Source organism: Hyperolius riggenbachi, chromosome 4, assembly GCF_040937935.1.
Source record: "Hyperolius riggenbachi isolate aHypRig1 chromosome 4, aHypRig1.pri, whole genome shotgun sequence".
Lineage (NCBI taxonomy): Eukaryota > Metazoa > Chordata > Amphibia > Anura > Hyperoliidae > Hyperolius > Hyperolius riggenbachi.
This window is the reverse complement of record NC_090649.1, coordinates 134355622-134379052: the sequence shown is the minus strand read 5'-3', so window position 1 is coordinate 134379052 and position 23431 is coordinate 134355622. Positions and strand designations below refer to the sequence as shown.

Genomic DNA, 23431 nt, shown 5'->3' with positions numbered 1-23431 from the left:
ACAGTCACTCTTTGTAAAACATTATTATCCACACAATAAAATGATCACTAAGGGGGGTCTTAGGGTTAGGCACCACCAGGGGGGATTTAGGGTTAGACACCACCAGAGGGGGTCTTAAGATTAGGCAACACCAGGGGGGACTTAGGGTTAGGCACCACCAGGGGGGTCTTAGGGTTAGGCACCACCAGGGGTTCTTAGGGTTATGCACCACCAGGGGGGTCTTAGGGTTAGGCACCATCAGGGGGGTCTTAGAGTTAGGCACCACCAGGGGGGGTCTAAGGGTTAGGGATGGGTAGAGGGAGGGTTCTGTGTGAGAGTAGGGTTAGGTTTAGTTGAAGTAAAATGTTAGTAATATTTACTAATGTTTTACTACAGTTATTTTTAATTGTTACAAACAATATTTTCAGATTTTATTACATGAAGAAACGACAAATACAGGTTATACACAATATTATACAATTATAATGATTATACATAGATTATCGTTTTTTAACAAATGTAATTATAAGTTTCACTTTCAAAACAGGGAAGATTATCATATTCACAATTTGCGATTTCATAGACATTATTAACCTCCCTGGCGGTTAATTTTTTTTGCCAAATTGGCAAAAATCCTTTTTTTTTTTTTTTTTGTTTTGTTTCATGTAAAGCTACCAGAGTGGTAGCTACATGAAACACCACTAGAGGGCGCATGTGTCCCTCTAGTGCGATCGTCGCCGGCACTAATAGCAAACAGGGGAACGCGTATATAACGCGTTCCCCTGTTTGGCTTCTCCTGTCGCCATGGCGACGATCGGGATGACGTCATGGACGTCAGCCGACGTCCTGACGTCAGGCGCACCCGATCCAGCCCATTGCGCTGCCCGTAACTCATTGGTCCGGGCAGCGCAGGGCTCTGGGGATGGGCCCTCTTTCGCCACTGCGTGCGGCCGATCGCCGCAGAACGGCGGCGATCGAGCTGTGCGCGCGGCTAGCAAAGTGCTGGCTGCGCGCACAGCACTTTGAATGGGGCAAATCGCCCCAGTAGAGCCGGAGAAATCCTCCTGCGCAGCATAGCCCGAGCTCAGCTCGGGCTTACCGCCAGGGAGGTTAAAGTAGAAGATGAAGCCGGCACCATCTATGTATTCAATATGCTCTTTTATTAGATCATAAAAAGTTACAGTCTGTCACACAAGGTGTGACGTTTCGGGGGACATCCCCTTTATCAAGCAAGTGACAGTCTGACATGTATCATCACAAACACCATTTATATGTATCCACCAACTTAACAGCCAATCACTGGTCTAAGAAAATGAGACCAATCACAGGTCCTAATACTACCAGCGGACCTGATGGGGAACTATCTGTAAGAAGAAAGGGTCAATGAGGACATCGGGTACTCACCCGTGTTCTGCCAGAACACATCACCGCCACATCCCAGCCCCATGCACGCTAGACGCCATTTGCAGCGAAGCTCCGCCCATCAAAGGCGGGCCGAGCCTCCGCATTGGCAAGCGGACGGGGACGACGTCACGCGCACGGCCTACGGCATGGCCGGACGCGTGCAAAGAGACGCCTGGAACGCATGGCGCCCGTACGCATGCCGGATGATAACGCATGCGCAGTCCGCCCGCATTGCCATGGCGACCAGACGCCACGGGGAAGGGATAGCGCAGCAACGGTCCGCCAGAAGGCCAAGCAGGCTAGAGCTGTGAGAAGAAAAAGTAAACAATAAACAAAAATGTTAAAGTATTAAAACAGAGTACATAACCATGTAATATAAAAATTAATGTAGAACTAGAACAATATCTAGAAAAGAATAACTAAGAGGAAAAAGGGAGCAAACAACTCCAATGGTGACCAAGTAAGATCATTTACAGTAAGGGCGTGAGATCATATTCTCTATTGAGGCCCCTGGGGTCAAGACAGTCTAATGTCCTGATCCAGAATGCCTCTCTGTATAAAAGTTTTCTTATTCTACTACCCCCTCTAGTCATAGGGGGATACCTTCTATGATCTGACAACGGAGTTGGTTCACACTATGTCCAAACTTAACGAAGTGCGAAGGAACAGCCTGTTCAACTAGTTTATTATGAATAGCTGACTTATGGGCGGACAATCTAATCTTAAATTTGGAAGTAGTTTGGCCCACATAAATGAGTCCACATGGACACTTAAGCAGATATATCACATATTGTGAATCACAGTTATAGCAGCCATGGATAGGGTACTGTTTACCTGTATGTGGGTGAACAAAGTACGGGGACCTGATGATGGAAGGGCAGTGCACGCAGTTGAGGCAGGGGAATGTCCCCCTCCGAGTGGACCGTTCGGGAGGTCTGACTAAGGTCCTCATTTCTGCATGGACAAGTCTGTCCCGCAGAGTAGGAGCTCGTTTGTAAGAAAATAATGGCGGATTTTGAAATTCATTAATAGAGGGGAAAGAATGGGACAGAATATGCCAATGTCTTTTAAGTATTTTACTAATAGGATTGCTCCATACATTAAACTGAGAGACAAATGGTAATCTGTTCTTAATACCCTTACCCCTTCTATGATGTCCCGAGGGTCCACTCGTCTCCCTGCGTGCATTTGCCACCACATCCTCAGGATATTGTTGTACCAAAAATTTGTGAGTCATCTCATCTAATCTGGACTGTAACACATCACCATCATCCAGTATACGGTCTATCCGTAAAAACTGGCTTTTAGGTATAGCACATTTGGTATTCGTAGGGTGAAAGCTGTCAAAAGAAAGGATAGAATTACGATCTGTAGGTTTTATAAATAGATCAGTAGATAAATGACCTTCCTTAAGGGTAACAAAGGTGTCAAGAAAGCTAACACCTCTAGTATCAGAATGTATAGTGAGGCGGATTGCCTCACATTGTTGATGTAAACATGAAACAAATTCATCAAGGGTCGAACGGGGCCCCACCCACACGCAAAATATATCATCTATGTATCTAAGCCAAATTTTGGCATATTTCTGAAAAATACTATTAGTGTACACGAAGCTTTCCTCGTATACATTCATGTATATATTTGCGTAGGACGGGGCCACGTTCGACCCCATAGCTGTACCACGTACCTGCAGAAAAAAAATGATTATTAAATACAAAATAATTGCACTTTAACACTGTAGAAAGAAGATCAATCAAAAATTGGACCTGTGGATCAGAGTAGTCTGAGACCACAAATAACATGTGGCGGACTGCCTCTACACCTCCATCATGAGGGATGGAGGTGTAGAGGCTTCTCTACATCCATAGTAACAAGGAGGCTTCCCTCAGGAATTTCCTTGAGTTGTGAAATATGTTCCAGAAACATTGTTGTGTCTCTAAGGTAAGATTTTTGTGACAAAACATATGGACGTAGGATATAGTCAAGATATTTTGCTAAAGAAGATAAAACTGAATCTATCCCTGAAACTATAGGGCGGCCTGGGGGATGTTCTAAATTCTTGTGGATCTTAGGGCACAAATAAAGACGTGGGGTCTTGGGATGTTCCATAACTAAAAACTTGACCAGTTGGTCATCAATGATATTGGCTGCAAGAGCCCTATCTAGGATGTCACAAATCTTTTTCTGAATCTCCGGAAGGGGGTCACAGGGTAGTGGTTGGTGGGTGTCACCATCACTTAGTTGGCGTAATGCCTCCGCCATGTAATCTTCAGTATTCATCACTACCACTGCTCCCCCTTTATCTGCCGGTTTGATCACAACGGCATCATTAAGTTCAAGTTCTCTCAAGGCTTGACGTTCTTCACTAGAGAGGTTATGTTGAATGAATGTCCCAGGATCACCTTCTCTAAAAAGTTTCTCTATCTCCTTGGATACATTGGTGATGTAGTTATCAATGAAAGGACAGGAAGGAGGATTAAATGTACTTTTGGTACGTAATGTGGTATCTCCCACAGAAAGTATGGTATCATCATGGTTACCAGTTGATGGTATGAAGCATGGTAAACTAAAGAAGTGCTTCAACTTAATACCCCTATAGAATCTCTGAAGTTCCAAATCCAGTTGTAAACGGTCAGGCCAGTGGGTTGGGGCAAAGGACAGTCCCTTATTAAGTACACGCCGCTGAGGTGAAGAAAGTACAAAAGATGAAATGTTGACCACAATATTGTTACACTCTACTTCTTTGGCTTCTGCTTCTGACGCAGCCTTTCCTTTATGCCACCTGTGGCGTCCACCACGCCGCTTTCGTCTTGGCTGGACACATCTGTCGTGTCCTCCGGGGTACTGACCGGCAAAAAATCAGATGAACCATCGCCAGATGGTGTGTAATCAGCTGGTTTGCGTGGGCGGGGTACTCCTTGTGGTGGTCTAGGAGGTTGTTTGGGGCGTAATGGGCGTTTATATGGCTGTTGCCAAACGTATACATAGTCGGAGCTATAATCTGTAGCGTCTTGTTGGAATTTCTTACGTTTAATGGTCTCAATTTGATTAATGGTTGTCTTACGAAACTCATTCAGTTCCGTTTGTATTTTCTGAAATACATCCTCTTCTGTAAGTTCTTGGAGCTTAGATCAGAATCAGAATCAGAATCATTTATTTCGCCAAGCATGACAGGATCATGCCTGGAATTGGGTTTGGCACATACAGAGCTCAACATCTACAAGGACATGAGAAATAGTGCACTAAACAAGAGACATACATGATAAAGCATTTAACAAGATACAACAGATAGCATTTAGCATGATACAACAGAAAGTGGAGGCAGGCTATGAGGGCTCGGCCCGTAAGTCCCAAGTACGTCTGCGCACCTAAGAAGGATGGGGTGGTGGTGGGACGTGGGTGGAGTTCAGGAGATTGACTGCTGAAGGGAAAAATGAGTTCCTATGCCTCGTGGTCCTGGTGGGGATAACCCGGAATCTTCGCCCTGAATGCAGGCGACTGAAGTAGCAGTGGCCCGGATGTGAGGGGTCCATGGCTATCTTCAGCGCCCTAGTGTGTAATCTCGAGTTGTAGAGTAGATCAAGTGGAGGGAGGGGTTTCCCGATGATTCTCTCTGCTGATCTAATGACCCTCTGGAGTTTTTGTCTGTCGCTGACGGAGGAACCAGCGTGCCAGACCAGGATGGAAGAGCAGAGTATAGATTCTGTGGTGGCAGAGTAGAATCTTGTGAGGACCTGATGGGGCATGCCAAACTTTTTCAGCTGACGGAGGAAGAAGAGCCTTTTCTGGGCCTTTGCCACGGTGGAGCTAGTGTTAGCCTTCCATCTCAGGTCGTTTGAGATGGTGGTGCCCAGGAGGCGGACGCAGGGAACTATCGCCACTTCAGTTCCATCAATGTGGATTGGTGGTGGAGAAGGGGCATGCTTCCTGAAGTCGATAATCATCTCCACAGTTTTTGCTGCGTTAAGGACCAACCTGTTCTCTCTGCACCAGTGACAGATACTGTCTACCTGCTGACGATAGGCACTCTCGTCGTTCTTGGTGATAAGGCCAACAATAGTGGTGTCATCTGCAAATTTGATAACCTTGACAGAGTCCGCTGTGGATCTGCAGTTGTTGGTGTAGAGGGAGAACAGCATTGGAGACAGGACGCAGCCTTGTGGAGCCCCCATGTTCGTGGTTCGTGGTTGGGAGGAAATGTCGCCCAGTTTGACAGATTGTGACCTGTGGGATAGGAAGTCCATGATCCAAAGGCGAAGGCTGGAATGGACACCGAGTGTAGCTAGACCCTCCTGAAGTCTGCGTGGACAGATGGTGTTAAATGCCGAACTAAAGTCCAGGAGGAGGACTCTGGCATACGAGTCTGGCCTGTCCAGGTGGTTGCTGATGATCTACAGGCAGATATTGATGGCGTCATCGGTGGACCTGTTTTCCCTGTACGCAAATTGGAATGGGTCAAGGAGGGGCGTAGTGTAGGACTTCAGAAAGGACAGGACAACTCTTTCGAGGGTCTTCATGATAACGGATGTTAGTGCTACAGGCCTGAAGTTATTGAGGTCAGTGACGCCCTGCTTTTTGGGGACTGGAATGATGGTGGACCTCTTAAAGCAGGCAGGAACCTTGCCCATCTGGAGTGACTTGTTGAATATGGTGGTTAGAATAGGGGCAAGTTGCCTAGCACAGGACTTCAGGCAGGCAGGGGACACTCCGTCCGGGCCAGAGGCTTTCCTAGAGTTCATAGTTGACAGGTGATGTGTGACGTCGGATTCTCTCACAGCCAAGGGGGGAGAACTTGGACTCGAGGTGAGGTCAGCATGTGCCAGAGGGGAAGTGGGTGGTGGCAGGTCCCCCGCAGGCGAATCCTGGCACTCGAACCTGCAGTAGAATTTACTGAGTTCTTCAGCAAGTTCGATGCTAGGTGGAGCGTGTCGGGGGGGGGGAGGCTTGTAATTGGTAGCAGCTTTAAGGCCTTTCCATACGGCTCTTGAGTCTTTTGAACAGAGGTTTTGTTCCATCCTCTCAGCGAACTCCCGTTTGGCAACCCTCAATTCGCGATTAAGGTTAGATGTCATCTCCTCCAACTGCTTGTTAATTTTAGGTAACTCACTCTGTATCCGATTAATGGTGAGGACCATGGAGTCAAAAGACGCCTTATTCCAGATTAGGGACCAGGTATGGCAAAATGCAGGGTCCGTGGGGAACATAATCGGACTGACATGAGATCCAATGCCTCTAGGAATACGTCCCACTCTTAAATATTCCCCCAAAGTGGCAGCATGGAGTTCAAACGAGATGCAGGTTTTTTCCAACCGTTCAATTTGTTTGCGTAGTGTCCGAACATCAGTGGCACCCAAAAAGGCCACCTCAGGATTAACAGAAGACACAGCTCTAGCCATCTCGTCAGATGAAAAAGAGAAGGTGAGCCCCTAATACTAGAGGGGGTAGTAGAATAAGAAAACTTTTATACAGAGAGGCATTCTGGATCAGGACATTAGACTTTCTTGACCCCAGGGGCCTCAATAGAGAATATGATCTCACGCCCTTACTGTAAATGATCGTACTTGGTCACCATTGGAGTTGTTTGCTCCCTTTTTTCCTCTTAGTTATTCTTTTCTAGATATTGTTCTAGTTCTACATTACCATCCGGCATGCGTACGGGCGCCTTGCGTTCCAGCCGTCTCTTTGCACGCGTACGGCCATGCCTTAGGCCGTGCGCGTGACGTTGTCCCCGTCCGCTTGCCAATGCGGAGGCTCGGCCCGCCTTTGATGGGCGGAGCTTCACCGCAAATGGCGTCTAGCGTGCATGGGGCTGGGATGTGGCGGTGATGTGTTCTGGCAGAACACGGGTGAGTACCCGATGTCCTCATTGGCCCTTTCTTCTTACAGATAGTTCCCCATCAGATCTGCTGGTAGTATTAGGACCTGTGATTGGTCTCATTTTCTTAGACCAGTGATTGGCTGTTAAGTTGGTGGATACATATAAATGGTGTTTGTGATGATACATGTCAGACTGTCACTTGCTTGATAAAGGGGATGTCCCCCGAAACGTCACACCTTGTGTGACAGACTGTAACTTTGATGATTTAATAAAAGAGCATATTGAATACATAGATGGTGCCGGCTTCATCTTCTACTGAAATTTATCCGTCTGGTTAACGGATTGCCTGGGCACATCGCTACTTATCAAGGAAGGAGTGCCTCCTCTCCAGTATACTATAGACATTATTAAAGGTTTTAAATTTGTAAAACATTATTGTAAATGAAATACAACACAATGGGCTTGATTCACTAAAGCGTGCTAAGTGTTTGCACGCCAATCAAAAGCCCTTTAGCATGTGCAAAGTGTCTTTGCACACGCTAATATGTGCGGAAAAGTTTGCACGCGCAAAGTTCAGCGCTGCGTGGTGCGCATGAAACGTTGCACCGTCCGCGTAAAAAATAACCTGATAAGCGTACTTTGCACGCGGACGGTGCAATGTTTCGCACGCACCAAACAGCGTGCAATCAGTAACAGCTTTGCCCGTGTAAACTACTTAGCACCCTAGTTTGCACGTGCAAAGCTTTAACACGTGCTAACTGTTTTAGCACGCTTTAGTGAAACAAGCCCAATATGTTTTATAAACTTTATTGCCACTTATCGTTTACACCCTGCACCCTTTTTCCCCCGATGCCCTTTTTACATGTAATCATTCCATCCAGAGCAGGGACAAGGTCCTCCAGCACTCAAGGCTGAGACACCAAAGGGCGCCCCTGCATCCCTCCCACCCCAGCCGTTACACACTGAATGCTATTTGTCTAAGAGGCACCCCAGGCCCCCCCCCTCCATCCCTCCCACCCCAGCCGTCACACACTGATTGTTATTAGAGTAAGAGGCGCCCCAGGGCCCCCAACACCTTAATCTATAGTTATCTGGCTTGAAGTCACTGCCTTGCATCCCCTTTTATTATTTCTCTCTGCTTCAAACACAAAAGGGGGATGATAGCTGAGTGAGTTGTGCGCCCACCTACTACACTGCGCCCTGAGGCTGGAGCCTCTCTTGCCTCTGACTTGGCCTGGCCCTGATTCTATCAACCCTTTACTCCAAACTTCTGATAGATGCTTTTAGTCTGATAAGAATGCTTATCATTTTTTCCACCATTGGTGGGCCCAAACAGGGCAGTACAGTGGCTTAGTGGATAGCACTTTTGCCTTGCAGTGCTGGGTCCTTGGTTCGTATGCCAGACAGGTCAACATCCGCAAGGAGTTTGTACGTTCTCCCCATGTCTGTGTGGGTTTCCCACGGGCACTCCGGTTTCCTCCCACACCCAAAAAAAAACATACAGATAAGTTAATTGGCTTCCCCCTAAAATTGGCCCAAGACTATGATACATAATACACTGCACGATGCATACATAGACATATGACTATGGTAGGGATTAGATTGTGAGCCCCTCTGAGGGACAGTTAGTGACAATATACTCTGTACAGTGCTGCAGAAGATGTTGGTGCTAAATAATAATAATGGCTGCAATGATTGGATCGGACAGTTGATCCTTAAAGAAATTAGATCAATAATGGGCACCGGGCCCTTTTCCACTAGCGCGATTGCATTTGCTGAGTCGCAAAAGCGCAAATCACTAGCAATTGTAAAATCGCTAGGGTTTGCTAAATAACATAGGAATCGCGGTAGGTTATTTCCACTACCGCGATTCGATTTTTACACAAACGCGATTGCGCGGCAGAGCGATTATTGCCGCGATTTTGCTATGCCCTGCAGTGCATAGCAAAATCGCAAACGCTATCACCGGGAAAAAAAAGGATTTTTCTGAATCGCAATCGCTAGCGTTTAGCGCTAATGCTAGCGATTGCAAGTGGAAAAGGGCCCAATAGATTCAATCAAATCAATCAATTTTCCTTTTTTTCTTGTAAAAAAATTAAGTATAGAAAATGTTTAAAAATGTTTTTTTTTGTTTTTGTTTTTTTTTATCGAGAAAAAATAAATATCTGATCATACATGTTGGAAAAATCAGATAGAAAAATATGAAAATTGGATTTTTTTTGTGTGTGTATTTTTAGATAAATCAATCATCGTATGTGTATGGTATATTGTTTTAGGCTACTTGCACACCAAGACGTTGCGTTAGGTGCTACGTTAAGGTCGCACAACGTGCACCTAACGCAAGGCCTGGTGCTCTTCGATGTGGACGTCAGAGTGAGCCGCGTTGTGCTGCTCACTCTGGCGTCCGTGATGCGTACTCTTGGACGCATGCGGCATCACGTGGTCCCGCCGGCCAATCGCCACACAGAGCGGCCGCACCAGGAAGTAAACACTGTACGCCACAACGTGCAGTGAATATTAATTAGCCATGTGCCTGGCCGCTCTCCGCTCCTCCCCAACATGACTGCGCATGTGCAAACAGTCTAACGCGGCTTAAGCTGCTGTAACGCCGTAGCATGCTGCACTTTCGGAAGAACGTGCAGCGTTACATGTAACACATCGTGGGCAGTGTGAACAGCCCACTTGTGTTACATTTCTGTACGTTGGGGGAGCGTTACAGGCTGCACTAACGTGCGCCTGTAACGTCCCTGTGTGTAAGCAGCCTTAATGTTTTAAGTTATTCGATCAACAGGAAGAATTTATCTGATTCTAGTTGAAAAAAAAAAAAAACATCAAAAAAGGGCGCCTGGAAAAAAGGGCATGTGGTGTAGTCGAAATTGAATGATATTGTCAATAACCATATTTTATTGTTTCTTCTTGTAATAAAAATCTAAAAACATTGTTTATAACACTGGAAACGATAATATATGTATAATCATTATAATTGTATAATATTGTGTATAACCTTTTATAATTTCTTCATGTAATAAAATCTGAAAATATTGTTTATAACAATAAAAAAATATAAGTACATTAAAGAGATTCTGTAACAAAATGTTGAGCCTTATTTCTTCTATCCTATATGTTGCTATAGCTGTTCTAATGTGCTCTGTCTAACTGCAGCCTTTCCTATTTGCACAGTGGCTGTATTATCTCTGTTATATGATCTAATCTTCTCTCCTCTGTCGGCTCTGTCGGGCTCAGGCAGTCAGGCTGGAATGTGCTGTGCTGCTTGTGATTGGATAGAAGCTATACACACCCTCTCCAGGCCCCCTGCACACTCTGTATGACTCACACACTGAGCGACTCTCAGCGTATCACTTGCTATGTCTTTTGTTCGTAAACACTGCATAAAAAATGGCAATTACAAGCCAGGATTGCAGCAGGGAGTGGCAGAAACAGCACAGAGGGGCTCAAGAGAACATAATGAATAGAGTGGTATGCTTTGTAGTATAAGAATTTTACAGTACAGATTCTCTTTAATAATAACTCTAGTAGAAAATTAGTAAATATTACCAACATTTTACTACAATTAAACCTAACCCTACTCTCACACAGAACCCTCCTCTGGTGGTGCCTAACCCGAACTACCCCCCCCCCCCCCCGGTGGTGCCGAACCCTAACTCCCTCCCCCTCAGTGGTGCCTAACCCTAACTACCCCCCCCCCCCCCCCCCCCCGTGGTGCCTAACCCTAACCACCCCCTTTGGTGTCTAACCATGACCACCCCACTGGTGGTGCCTAACCCTAAGACCCCACCTTAGGGCCCGTTTCCACTAGAGCGAATCCGCATGCGTTGTCTGCATGCGGATTCGCATAACCAATACAAGTGGATGAGACTGTTTCCACTTGTCAGTTTTTTGGTGCGTTTTCTGTGCAGGATTTTTCTGCACGGTAGGGCCTGCATAATTCGCCTGCGTGTGGAATGCAGGCGATTCGCAGGCAATGTATTTAATAGGGGAAATCGCACATGCGTTTTTTGCCGCGATTTCGCGTGCGAATTCGCACTAAAACTAATGTACATTGAGCCAGGCAGTGACATGGTTAAAATCGATGATAGCCTGCCTATGCAAAATTGCATGCGAAATCGCGGCAAAAATCGCATGCGGAATCGCATCCGCATGCGATTTTGTCAGCAGTGGAATCCCAGCGATTCGCACCGCACTAGTGGAAACGGGCCCTAAGACCTCCTTGGTTGTGCCTAACCCTAAGACCTCCCTGGTGGTGCTTAAACTCCCCTAGTAGAGCCTAATCCTAAAACTACCATATTGTTTATCAAATTATTATTTACATTCCCTGGCTCCCGCGGGGGCGCTGTTGCTGCTCTCAGCACAGAAATACACGGAAGGCATTTTATTGATAGGGTGTACAAATATCTTCAAGGAGAAAACTTGGTAGAAGAATCTGTGTTATTTCTGCTGTCTTCGGAACACACAGCAAACAAACACACATTCCGCAGTGATGCTCCTTACCAGCAGTATGATGTCGCCACCTATGATAAATTTAATAAATAGGGATGAGGTTGGAAATGCAAAAGGGCATTCTGAATGTTTTGGAACAGAAACAGAGCCTTTACAAATGCAGGCCGCAGCAGGGGGTATTTTCAGTTATATAGCTTCTTCTTTTTTTTTTTTTGAAACATTGCATCATTCTGTCACATTTGCAGTTTAGAAACCACAATCTATATTTTAAGCTATAAAACAAAGCAGAACTAATGATCCTTTGAACTTTCCTGCAGTAAAACCTTATCTCAAGCTGTCTCTCACTGTTTCTTGGTTGTTTAAGTGCTTCAAAAAACAAGATTGTATTCAAGCCAGTTGGGTTGAATGGCTCAAAAAAGCTCTTTTGCATAAATAACAACTGATTTTTTTAGCTCTTCCTGTACTGGAAAACAATATGAGACTTTTTTCTTTGCTACTGATGTTCTATTTATTAGCTGTACTACAGATACAATTTATTATCTCCTAAGTTTATTTTCGCTTCACGTCTGCTTTAACTTACTCTTGTCGCTGCCTCTGGCAGCTGCACTACACCTTGCATTCCATCTCTTCAATACTTCCTACTTTCAAATGTGAAGGAGAAAGTATCAGAGGAATGGAACGTGATGTGGAGTGCGGAGGGCAGAGATGGTGACAAGTCTGACCTAACCCCTCTGCCACGGCCTGCATATGTGAAGGCTGTTTCCATTCTGAAACATTTGGAACAAGGTTTAACATTTGTAAGCTCATCCCTAAATCTAAAAGGAGGAAAACTTTTCCAATGGGCAAACACTGACTAAATAATTTCTAAAGTAATGTAAAAAAAATAAGTAATTTTATTCATTATGTAATATTAAGCAAAGTTCCTCTTTAAAGAGACACCGAGGTGAAAAAAAAATGATATAATGAATTGGTTGTGTAGAACAGATCATTACTAGAAGATTAGTAGCAAAGAAAATACTATCATATTTTTTATTTTCAGTTAGGGCTCGTTTCCACTATAGCGAATCCGCATGCGGGCACTGCACGCGGATTCGCATAGGTAATGTAAGTGGATGGGGCTGTTTCCACTTGTGCGGCTGCGGCAGCGTTTTTTGGTGCGGCAGAAATCTGCACGGCAGGGCCGTCAGATTTCGCGTGCAGAAGGAATGTGCGCGAATCGCCGCTAATGTAACTAATAGGGAAATCGCATGCGGGGTGACCATGCGTTTTTTGACGCGAAATCGCATGCGATTTCGCATAGGTATTAATGTTATTTCACTCAGGCAGTGACATGGTTAAAATCGCATACAGCCTTACCTATGCGGAATCGCATGCGAAATCGCGGCAAAAACGCATGCGGAATCGCACCCGCATGCGATTTTGTCCGCGGTGGAATGCAGGCGATTCCGCACCGCACTAGTGGAAACGAGCCCTTATATAGTGTTTTTATAACATTGCATCATTCTCTAATATTTGCAGTTAACACATTACTCAGCATTCTAAATTATTTTACAGAGCAGGCCATTGAACTTTTGAACCCTTCTATGTAGAGAAAAAGAAAATACAGTGACTGACAGTTGATATAACGAGCTTCAGAAGACAGAGCTCTTTGCGACTTTGAAAGTTGTGGAGCTGAATGTTTTTTTTCATAGATAACAACTGGAGTTTCTTAACTCTTTCTGTACTGGAAACAATATTAGACTTATGTCTCTGCTCCTAATGTTTTATTTCTTTATTTCTTAGCTGTACTACACATACAAATCATACTTTTTTTTTTCGCTTCAGTGTCTCTAAGTTTCAACACCTAAACCATCTGCTCCGGTTTCAGAACCCCTCTTAATGCTGTTATTGATGTCTGCTAAACGCAAACAAAGTTTATTGTGCTATGAGATATGCTGCAGCTGGATCATCTCACTTCCTCCGCTAGCAAAGTACAATAACTACTTGTGTATTTGTAGTACAAGCAGGTCTCTTAAAGTTACAGCCAATGCAAAATACCTGTTAAAATGCGATAAGCAGTTTCCTCAGGTTCATGCATCACTGGCAAGGAAACTGGGAAATGAAGTAAATGACTTTTTCTCCTAACAGCTCTCCTATCACGTTACAGAATGATGTGATATGACAGAGCTTGTCATTACCTTCATGCCCGGTTCTCAGACAGAATACACAAGAGGTAAGAGCTATTTCACTCTGTCCTTTTTTTCTGCTGCTGATTTATCCACTTGTTAAAAAACAAGTAATCTGTGCTCAGATCAGCACTGAGCGAGTCCCTGTGCAGAAGGGGAAGGTTACAGATCAGGACAGCGGTTAGCCAAGTAGCCAGAGAGCATGATGCATTTCCCAGCCCTGTACCCTTTCTCTGCATCCTCGCTGCTGCTGCTGCTGGAGTATGGCCAGCCCCCGCTGCTGAATGGCAGCCCCCCTGACAAGTGCATGCCGCACCCCCTTTAAATCCAGCACACATAAAAAGCAAGAGAGGATCCAGCTGCCAAATGGCCACACGGTGGAGCCTAACGGGGCTCTCTGTCCTCTGTCCTCACTAAGGCTGCCTTTAACCCTTTCAGGCTCAGAAGTCTCACTAAAGCAATTCCAGGCTGAAAAAAAAGTGCAGTGTGTATATAGCTGCTTGCTGTATATATTATTATTGCTGCATTATACTGCTGTCACTTTATCCATGGCTTTCCCAAATCTCAGTCCCACTTGCAGTGACAGCAGCAGTGTCACCTGCAGAAGCAGCAGCAGCCAGCAGTATGGGACAGAGCAAGGGAACCTGTCACCTACAGGCCACCTGCTGGCAGCTGTGTTCCTGGGCATCATTGGAAGTTTGGGCTTCTTCAGTAACTTGTTGGTGCTTGTCCTGTTCTGCCAGTACAAAGTCCTGCGCTCTCCTATTAACATGCTGCTGCTGAACATCTCAGTGAGTGATTTGATGGTGTGCATTCTGGGCACTCCGTTCAGCTTTGCTGCCAGCACTCAGGGACGCTGGCTCATTGGAGAGGCTGGCTGCATCTGGTATGGATTCGTCAACACACTTTTTGGTGAGTCTCACATGTTTTCCTTACAACTCTTTGCATTCATTTTTCTTTCTCAGGGTGGCCACATGCCATACAATCTTGATCATACAGATCTATGTAATATAAGGGCAAACAGATTGAAAATACTATGAAAAGATTGTTTATAATCTTGTATTACATTAATGTGCTAAGATCAAACAAATAACTTTGTATGGTGATCCTTAAAGGGAACCTGAGGTGAGAGTTATATGGAGGCTGCCATATTTATTTCCTTTTAAGCAATACCAGTTGCCTGGCTGTCCTGCTGATCCTCTGTCCCTAATACTTTCTGCCATAGACCCTAAACAAGCATATGCAGATCAGGTGTTTCTGACAATATTGTCAGAACTGACAAGATTAGCTGCATGCTTGTTTCTGGTGTACTTTAGACACTATTGCAGCCTATAGAATCAGCAGGGCTGCCAGGCAACTGGTATTGTTTAAAAGGAACCAAATATGCCAGCCTCCATTCACTCTCACCTCGGGTTCACTTTAAACAGTTTTTTTATTGCAATATAAAGTTGCTAGCAACTAACTGTGTCCCACTGAATGTGCCTGTAATATTGGAAAAAATATATATTTTAAGCAGAATTTTTTGTATCATTTTGGTAGTTTGCTTTGGTTTGTCAACTGCTTCCTCAATTAGAGCTGATTAAAGTGGACCTGAACTCAGAACTTCCTCTCTGCTCTAAAAGATAAGCAAGAGCATAATAACCTTTAAAGAAAAACTTTTCTTTGTTACAGCTGATACAAATCCTGAAATAATTCTGCTCTGTTTTTCTTCCTGCTTTCATGGAAGCAGAAATAGTGTTAACATCCTGTGCTTTCAAATGAGCTTACCTGCCTTACCTGCCATGGCAGTCAGGTGACACAGGGAGAGATCCAATTACAACTTTGTGATTAGTTAGACACAAATGAGGGGGGATTAGACAGGCTAAACTCTCTAAATACATACAGGGCGCATTTCTCTATGTTTCCCTTTTGTCCTGTGCAAGAATGTAAGAAAAGTTGTAAACTGTTTACTTATATTTGTCGAACATTAGGTTGCATCATGCACACATCCAATTTTGATTGGCCTATAGGTGCCATTCACGGTACAATTTTTCCTTTCCGATTTGATCTTTCAACGTGGTTTTTATGGTCGAAATTGTATAGAAAACTGTGCCGTGAGTGGTGCAAACTGATGTGAAACAATTCTTTGGTCGATAGGAAAAGGTATATATTGATCTGAAAGTTGGATTTTATGATCAAATTGGAATGTGAAACCCTCTTAAATCATTCTGTTAATGGGAACAATCGATAATTGCCTTTCGATTAGTTTAGATAGTTCAGATAGTTCCGAAAGATTGAATTTGAAGGAAAAATTGTACCGTTAATGGGCACCTTATCACTGGCCAATACTACCACCTCCATGTAGTATAAGGGAAAACAGATATTAGATTCTATGAACAGATGGTGTAGGTAAGCTCTCAGAATGCATGGAACTGGTAAAATTGTCCAATCAAAATTGGATGTGTGAATGTACCCTACAGGTGGCCATAAATGATAAAATCCAGTGGCCAATCGATTGTTTCCGATTGTCACGGTAATCGATCAGAAATTATTGGTCTTGCCCATTACGGGATGAATTCCTGCTTTGAACCTTTGCAGGTACGTCTTATATTACGTTATTGCCTGATAATTGCTAATAGCTAAGCATGTGCTTGTGCATTTGATATGTTTGCATCATAATCGGAAGTATAAATCATTGTTTTTCAAAATCATAAGTGGCAGATCTCTTTTCTCAAATGTCTGTGAGTACCTTATCCCCAAATCTAACACTTAGGCCTGGAACCCACTGAAAACCGCAAACGCAAAACGCAACCGCTAGCGTTTTGTCTGAGCGGTTTGCAAGCGGATTCATGCGCGTTTTTGGTCGTGTTTTGCAACATTGTATTTTTTTCCCCAGCGGGTGCCTAGCGTTTTGCGTTTTGCGTTTTTATCCTGATTGGTCCTGTGAATTATTTTTCATTTTGTTACAGTGTGCTGAACCGCAAAACGCTAGCAAAACCGCTCAGTTTAGGTTTTGCTGAGCGTTTCCGCTAGCGGTTCAATACTTTACATTGAAGCGCTAACGCTCCCAAAATGCTGCATGTCCTGCGTTTGCGTTTCTGAGAAACGCAAACGCTCCTGTGGAAGTTGCCCCATCAATTAACATTAGCCCAGCGTTTTGGCAAACTGCTAGCGTATCGCAGTGCTGCCAAAACGCTGCCAAAAGCGCTCCTGTGGGTTCCAGCCCTTAGGGCGTCATTTACTATGCTTCTCCTGAACTATACTATTGTGCAGAACATGAGTGGTTCAGCAAAACCCGGTCTAGGTTGGAAATGTACTGTTAAGTGGATTAATATCAACAAACACAGAACATTTATATTGCCCTTTTCTCCTGGCGGACTCAAAGCACCAGAGCTGCAGCCACTAGGGCGCGCTCTATAGGCAGTAGTTAGTGTTGAGGAGACTTGCCCAAGGTCTCCTACTGAATAGATGCTGGCTTACTGAACAGGCAGAGCTGAGATTCAAACCCAGGTCTCCCGTGTCAGAGCCCTAAAAGGGAACCTAAACTGAGAAGGATATGGATTTTTCTTTTTAAAATAATACCAGTTGCCTGACTCTCCTGCTGATCCTGTGTGTCTAATACTTTTATGTCACAGCCCCTCAACAAGCATGCAGATCAGGTGCTCTGACTGAAGTCAGACTGGATTAGCTGCATGCTTGTTTCAGGTGTGTGATTTAGCCACTACTGCAGCCAAACAGATCAGCAGGGCTGACAAGCAACTGGTATTGCTTAAAAGGAAACATCCCTATCCCTCTCAGTTTAGGTTCCCTTTAACCATTACTCTATCCAGCCACTTTACACCATCCAGCCAATTCTTGCCTGGAAAGTTACTGGATTAGTAGTGCAAGTGCTGTTACAGCTGTTGCAGTTGCATATACAGTTACATACTGTATATCTACAGTGCAAACTTTTTATTTCTTCTTTTATAAAAAAATAACAATTTACACCAGAATTTCTGGTTCACATATCGGTAGTTTCTCCACTGCTGACAAGCCTCTGAAAACCTCACTAAGGGCCCTTTTCTACTAGCGCGTTTGCGGTAGCGGAATCGCAAAATCGCAAACCGCTAGCGATTTTACAATCGCTAGGGTTTGCTAAATAACATAGGAATCGCGGTAGGGTATTTCCACTACCGCTATTCGTTTTTGCCTGAAACGCGATCGCGGCGCGGAGCGATATTTACCGCGATTTTGCTATGCAGTGCATAGCATAGCAAAATCGCGGCCGCAAACGTCGGGAAATCGCCGGTAATTTTTTACCTTTTGCGATTCAGCAGTCGCTAGCGTTCAGCGTGAACGCTAGCGACTGCTAGTGGAAAAGGGCCCTAGCTGTGACTAATCAAAAACTGTAATTTGATCTCTCAGATGTGTCAACTGGCTGCCTTAGCAGATAAGCTAATTTGTAAACAAAGGATGTTAATCCCATGTCTGTTTCCATGAAAGCAGGAAGTAGACACACTGTAGATGTATTTCAGGATTTGTATCAGGTGTAACAAAGAATGTTTTTCTTTAAAAGTTTTTATGCTCTTACTTATCTTTTAGAGCATAGGGGACGTTCTGAGTTCTGGTCTGCTTTAACTGGCACCCAGAGGCAATCATTTTGAGTCCACACCCACTACCACCAGTTCAAGGCTACATGCTGTCACCACTGATTTAATGTGCTACACTTAAGGTGCCCATTCATGATACAATCTTGATTGTACAATCTTACCATTTCTATTTAATAAAACCTAACTATCCATTCATAGTATATTCACTCAGTTTACCCGTCTACTGCAGTGATTCGGTGAGATTGTATAATCAAGAGTGTATCATGGATGGGCCTCTTTGTGACGCAGGGTTCTTTAATGATGTTTGCATTGCGTGGTCACGGCATGCATGCACAGAAGCGTATTTTTACAATACGCTTCTGCATACCCGAAGCGGGAAGTAACCACAAGTGCACGTCACTTTCTGCTTTGGCTAGTGGCCACTGGCCAGACAGGGAACGCCGTGTACTAACGCAGTGTTCACTGAAGGCCTGTTTTTGGCAGTGCGATGCGGTACGGGGGAGCTTAGCCTGGAGTTTGGTGCTACCCCCTCTGCCGGTGACACCTAGTGCGGTCCGCACCTACCGCACCCCCCTATTAACGCCACTGTCCATACCCCTCTCGCTACAGTTGTCCTTTAAGGAGAGTGTTATTCATTCACCTGTCAATGGTTAGTGCTAGATTTAGTGGACAGTTCAGAGTAGTTCTGGTCATAATTTGTAGGGTTACCAACACAGAGAGTAGTTAACTTTTAGGTAAAGAGATCATTCACTAACTAGGCATTTCTGCAAGAGATTAACGTCAAGATTATTAATGAAGATCATTTTATGTCTTCTTCATTGCTATGTAAAATGATATTTATAAGGGTATTTAATCGCGTGCATGAAAAAAGGGCCCAGCTGGATAACGAAATGGCGCGGGTGGATAACGAAATCTGATAACGATAAACATTGTTGTCAAACATGGTTAACGATAAATACCATTGTAATTACAGACGGGAAATAATAATGAAAAGATATTAACGTTAAAAATCGTTACGTAATTTAACAATACAGCTTAACCCAACTCTACTCTCACACAGAACCCTTCCCTGGTGGTGCCTACAACGAACCCCTCCCCTGGTGGCACCAAACCCTGTTTACCCCCCCCCCCGGTAGTGCCTAACCCTAACCACCCCCCCCCCGGTGGTGCCTAACCCTAACCACCCTCCTGGTGGTACCTAAACCTAACCCCCATCTTGTGGTGCCTAACTCTAACCCCCCCCCCCCCCCCCCCGGAGTTGCCTCCTAAAACTAACCGCCGCCCGGGTGGTGCCTAACCACTCCCCCTGGTGTTGCCTAACCCTAACCACGCCCATTTACACATAGAGACGATAATATCTTTGAAAACGTAAAATCTGTACATATAAGTGAAATATTTATGACAAATAGTATAATGTTGCAAGCTTCTAAAAGGATAACTACTTCAAAAACTATAATGTTTTAATGATGTTAACAATATTTTTTCTGCTTTTTCGCCGTATCAACGATAATTACACTAAAGTCTATGGCGGCGCCCTTTTCGTCCACTCTCCTACTGCGCCTTTTTTTCCTGCTACCATTTAATCATAATAGTGTTTTGTGAGTATTTTTAGTGCAGAATCTATATCCATGCAGATTTATTTTAAACAATTAACACAACGCTATTGATAACAAATTCTCATGCCACAAGGTTTTGACAGTGGCATCTTCTCAATTGCGCCATTCAAAACAGAATAGTGTACCTATGGGCAGGACTACAGTGCCTGGTGTTTGTCATATACTCTGTGGTTGGATTCTGGGAACAGTGAGAAAGTGTCACTTGCAATCAGAAGACAGAGTGTGAGGAGTGCCAAATGGGGAGATATTTAATTAGCTGTACTTATTATCCTACACAGCTGCTGATATCTACTGCAGGGGCTTGTTCATAGATGACAGCTGATCTCTAGATGTCTGGAGTGTCCCAAACTTTCATAAACTTTTCTGTGTAACCGACTACAGAAAAATGCAGTCTTCTTTATTACTTATTAGTTATGTGTTTTACTTATTTTACCCATCTCTAGCTTCCTACAAGATAGGTTTGTCAGACATGATGTAGTGTGAAAGCATTGTTACTGAAACGCACGCACACTACATGGGGATAAAAAGCAAGCTTGGAATCATGTTTGCTGAGTCCACTGATACTTTCTGAGAGTGTAGGCGGAGAGATGGAGACTTACGCCTCATACACACGACTGACTTAAAGAGAACCTGTACTGAGTAAAAATATTTAAAATAAACACATGAGGTAACTTCAAATGAACATTACATAGTTACCTTGCCATCAGTTCCTCTCAGAAGCTCACCATTTTCTTCTGACAATAATCCCTTCCAGTTCTGACAATATTTTGTCAGAACTGAAATATATCAGTTGCTGTCAGTAAAATATCAGTTGCTGTCAGTTATAGCTGAGAGGAAAACTGATGTACCAGGTAATGTCCATGTTTCCCTATGGCTCAAGTAGGCGATGTTACAGTTTGAGGCTAGAAACCCACTAGGAGAGCTTTTCTGAGCGCTTTGTGATTTGAAAAGCTCTAGCTAATGTAATGTTATGGGTGTGATCCCACTTGAGTGATGTGATTTTATAAAAATCCGCCATAGCATTGCATTAGCAAGAGCTTTTTCAAACCACTCACGCTTACAAAGCGCTCCCAGTGGGTTTCTGGCCTAACTGTGTGCTGACCAGAAAGCGGTTATGGGTAATGGCCATTTTCAAAATGGAGGACGGAAAATTCCCTTGATCACAGTGAACAAACAGGTCGCGGGACAGGAGAAAGACACTGAGGAGTAGACCACATGGAAAGTAAGTATGACTTGTGTATGCTTATTTTGACTTTTAATTTTTAGTTCAGGTTTTCTTTAAGTCTGATAACGACCACCCGCCTCAGCCGACACCCAACCCGCGAGCAAACCACCATACAGATCTACTCAACCCCAGCAACGTTGATACCCCCCACTGATCCCATTGTTTACGCAGCTCCCTTGCCTGCCATATGACAGAACGCATGTGCCGCTCGTCGTCCTTTCACCACCCCCCGCAAAGCAACACAACGTGCCATCAGCTACACAGCTGACAAGTGTATGTGCAGCCCAGCAATGTCACCACAGGGGATCAGTTTCTGGTCCCCTATGGGCGACATCAGTTGGGCATGGGTTCCCATGGGATCGCTACAAAATCACTTTTCAATTGCTGGACTTCAGCGCTTTTAGTACCCAGAACCAGCGATGGGCTCACGAGTAATCATGAGCCTTAATTGCTGCAGCTGAACGGCTGGATTACAAAGGGTTATTTACCCATAATTCCACCATCCACCCTGCGTTGCAAACAGCTTGCACACGTCCTATTGGTCGCGTTGCAAGCCTCACCATGGCGCACTTCCTACTTCCGGCTTGAAGGAGGAAGTGCACCATGGCTTGCAACGCGACCAATAGGATGCAAGCAAGCTGATTGGAACCCAGGGCGGATGGCGGAATTATGGGTAAATAACCCTTTGTAATCTAGCCGTTCAGCTGCGGCAATTAAGGCTCATTCGAATTAAGAGTAAGCACTCGTGATTACTCGTGAGCCCATCTCTACCCGGAACCCCAAAAAGAAATAAAGAAGTTGCAGTGCAAATCTCTAGCATTCATTTTAAAATCACTTCAGAATTGCCAGAAATCACGGGAAAAAAATCGCTGCAAAACCACTTGAAGTAAACCAGAGCTGACTATATAGCAAAAATCGATACTTACTTGGGGCTTCCTCCAGCCCCATAAGCACGTGTGAGTCCCTCACCATCAGGGTTGCTCGTAAACTACGCCAGCGCAAATCTACGCGTCGTAGTACGCAACTACGCATCGTAGTTCGTAGGCGAAGTTTAAGAACTACACGTACGCATTTCCGCGTAGTCGTAGTCCCGCTATGCGAAGCTTCGCCCGCTATGCGTAGTTGACGTATGTATTGCAAAGTCAACTACGCGTGCGGTAACTGCATCTATATGAATCATTGCGCATGCGCAGAAATATTATTGCCCTTTTATATGCATACAATTCCGCATTGGAAGGTGGAATGTACGCTTATATTAGTTTATATTTGCAAATAGGTTGAAGAATATTGCGGAAATTTTTCCGCATAAGGGCATAAGCGGTCGCATCAACTACGCTTCGCACTATGTGAAGCTTGCATATTTTAACACGTAGTCTACGGAATGCAAACGTAGTGAAGTTTATGATTACATAGCCGTAGATTGCGAAGCGTATTTGCGTAAAAATAAGCGTAGTTCCAGCATAGCGAAGTTGACTGACTACGACCATGCCTGCTCACCATCCTCCCACGGTCTGCCGCTTAGGGGGCTGGAGCAAGCCCCGGGTAAGTATCGATTTTTCCTATGTAGTCAGCTCTGGTACACTTTAAGGACTATTGTTTGTGATCCACAATTTCTAATGGGCCTCAGCCCTTATAAATGTGTGTCATAGATTTCAGCTTCTGAGGATATTTGCAAACAGTGCAGAGACTTGGACTGCTGGGGGGCCACCTTCTTCCGCAGTTTTTTCTCTTCATTAGTGCTGTGCTGGTCATGATCACCTCTATATGTGCTTTGGATAATGGTAATCATTAAAGTAAACCTGTGATGGGGTAACAAGTTCCATTTTACTTATCTGGAGCTTCTTCCAGCTAGTGTTGGGCGAACATCTAGATGTTCGGGTTCGGGCCGAACAGGCCGAACATGGCCGCGATGTTCGGGTGTTCGACCCGAACTTCGAACATAATGGAAGTCAATGGGGACCCGAACTTTCATGCTTTGTAAAGCTTCCTTACATGCTACATACCCCAAATTAGCAGGGTATGTGCACCTTGGGAGTGGGTACAAGAGGAAAAAAAATATTTGAAAAAGAGCTTATAGTTTTTGAGAAAATTGATTGTAAAGTTTCAAAGGAAAAACTGTCTTTTAAATGTGGAAAATGTCATGTTTCTTTGCACAGGTAACATGCTTTTTGTCGCCATGCAGTCATAAATGTAATACA

General features: G+C 44.4%; 1 protein-coding gene across 1 annotated transcript in view; it reads left to right on the top strand.

Moving 5' to 3' along the window:
• Window positions 1-14289: 14289 nt before the first annotated feature.
• Window positions 14290-23431, top strand: part of LOC137570523 (vertebrate ancient opsin-like) — a 298413-nt gene continuing 289271 nt past the window's right edge. Inside the window, exon 1 of the mRNA XM_068279214.1 lies at window positions 14290-14736. Within this exon, the coding sequence (XP_068135315.1) occupies window positions 14373-14736 (364 nt within the window). The 5' untranslated portion in view covers window positions 14290-14372. The remainder of the gene's footprint in view (window positions 14737-23431) is intronic.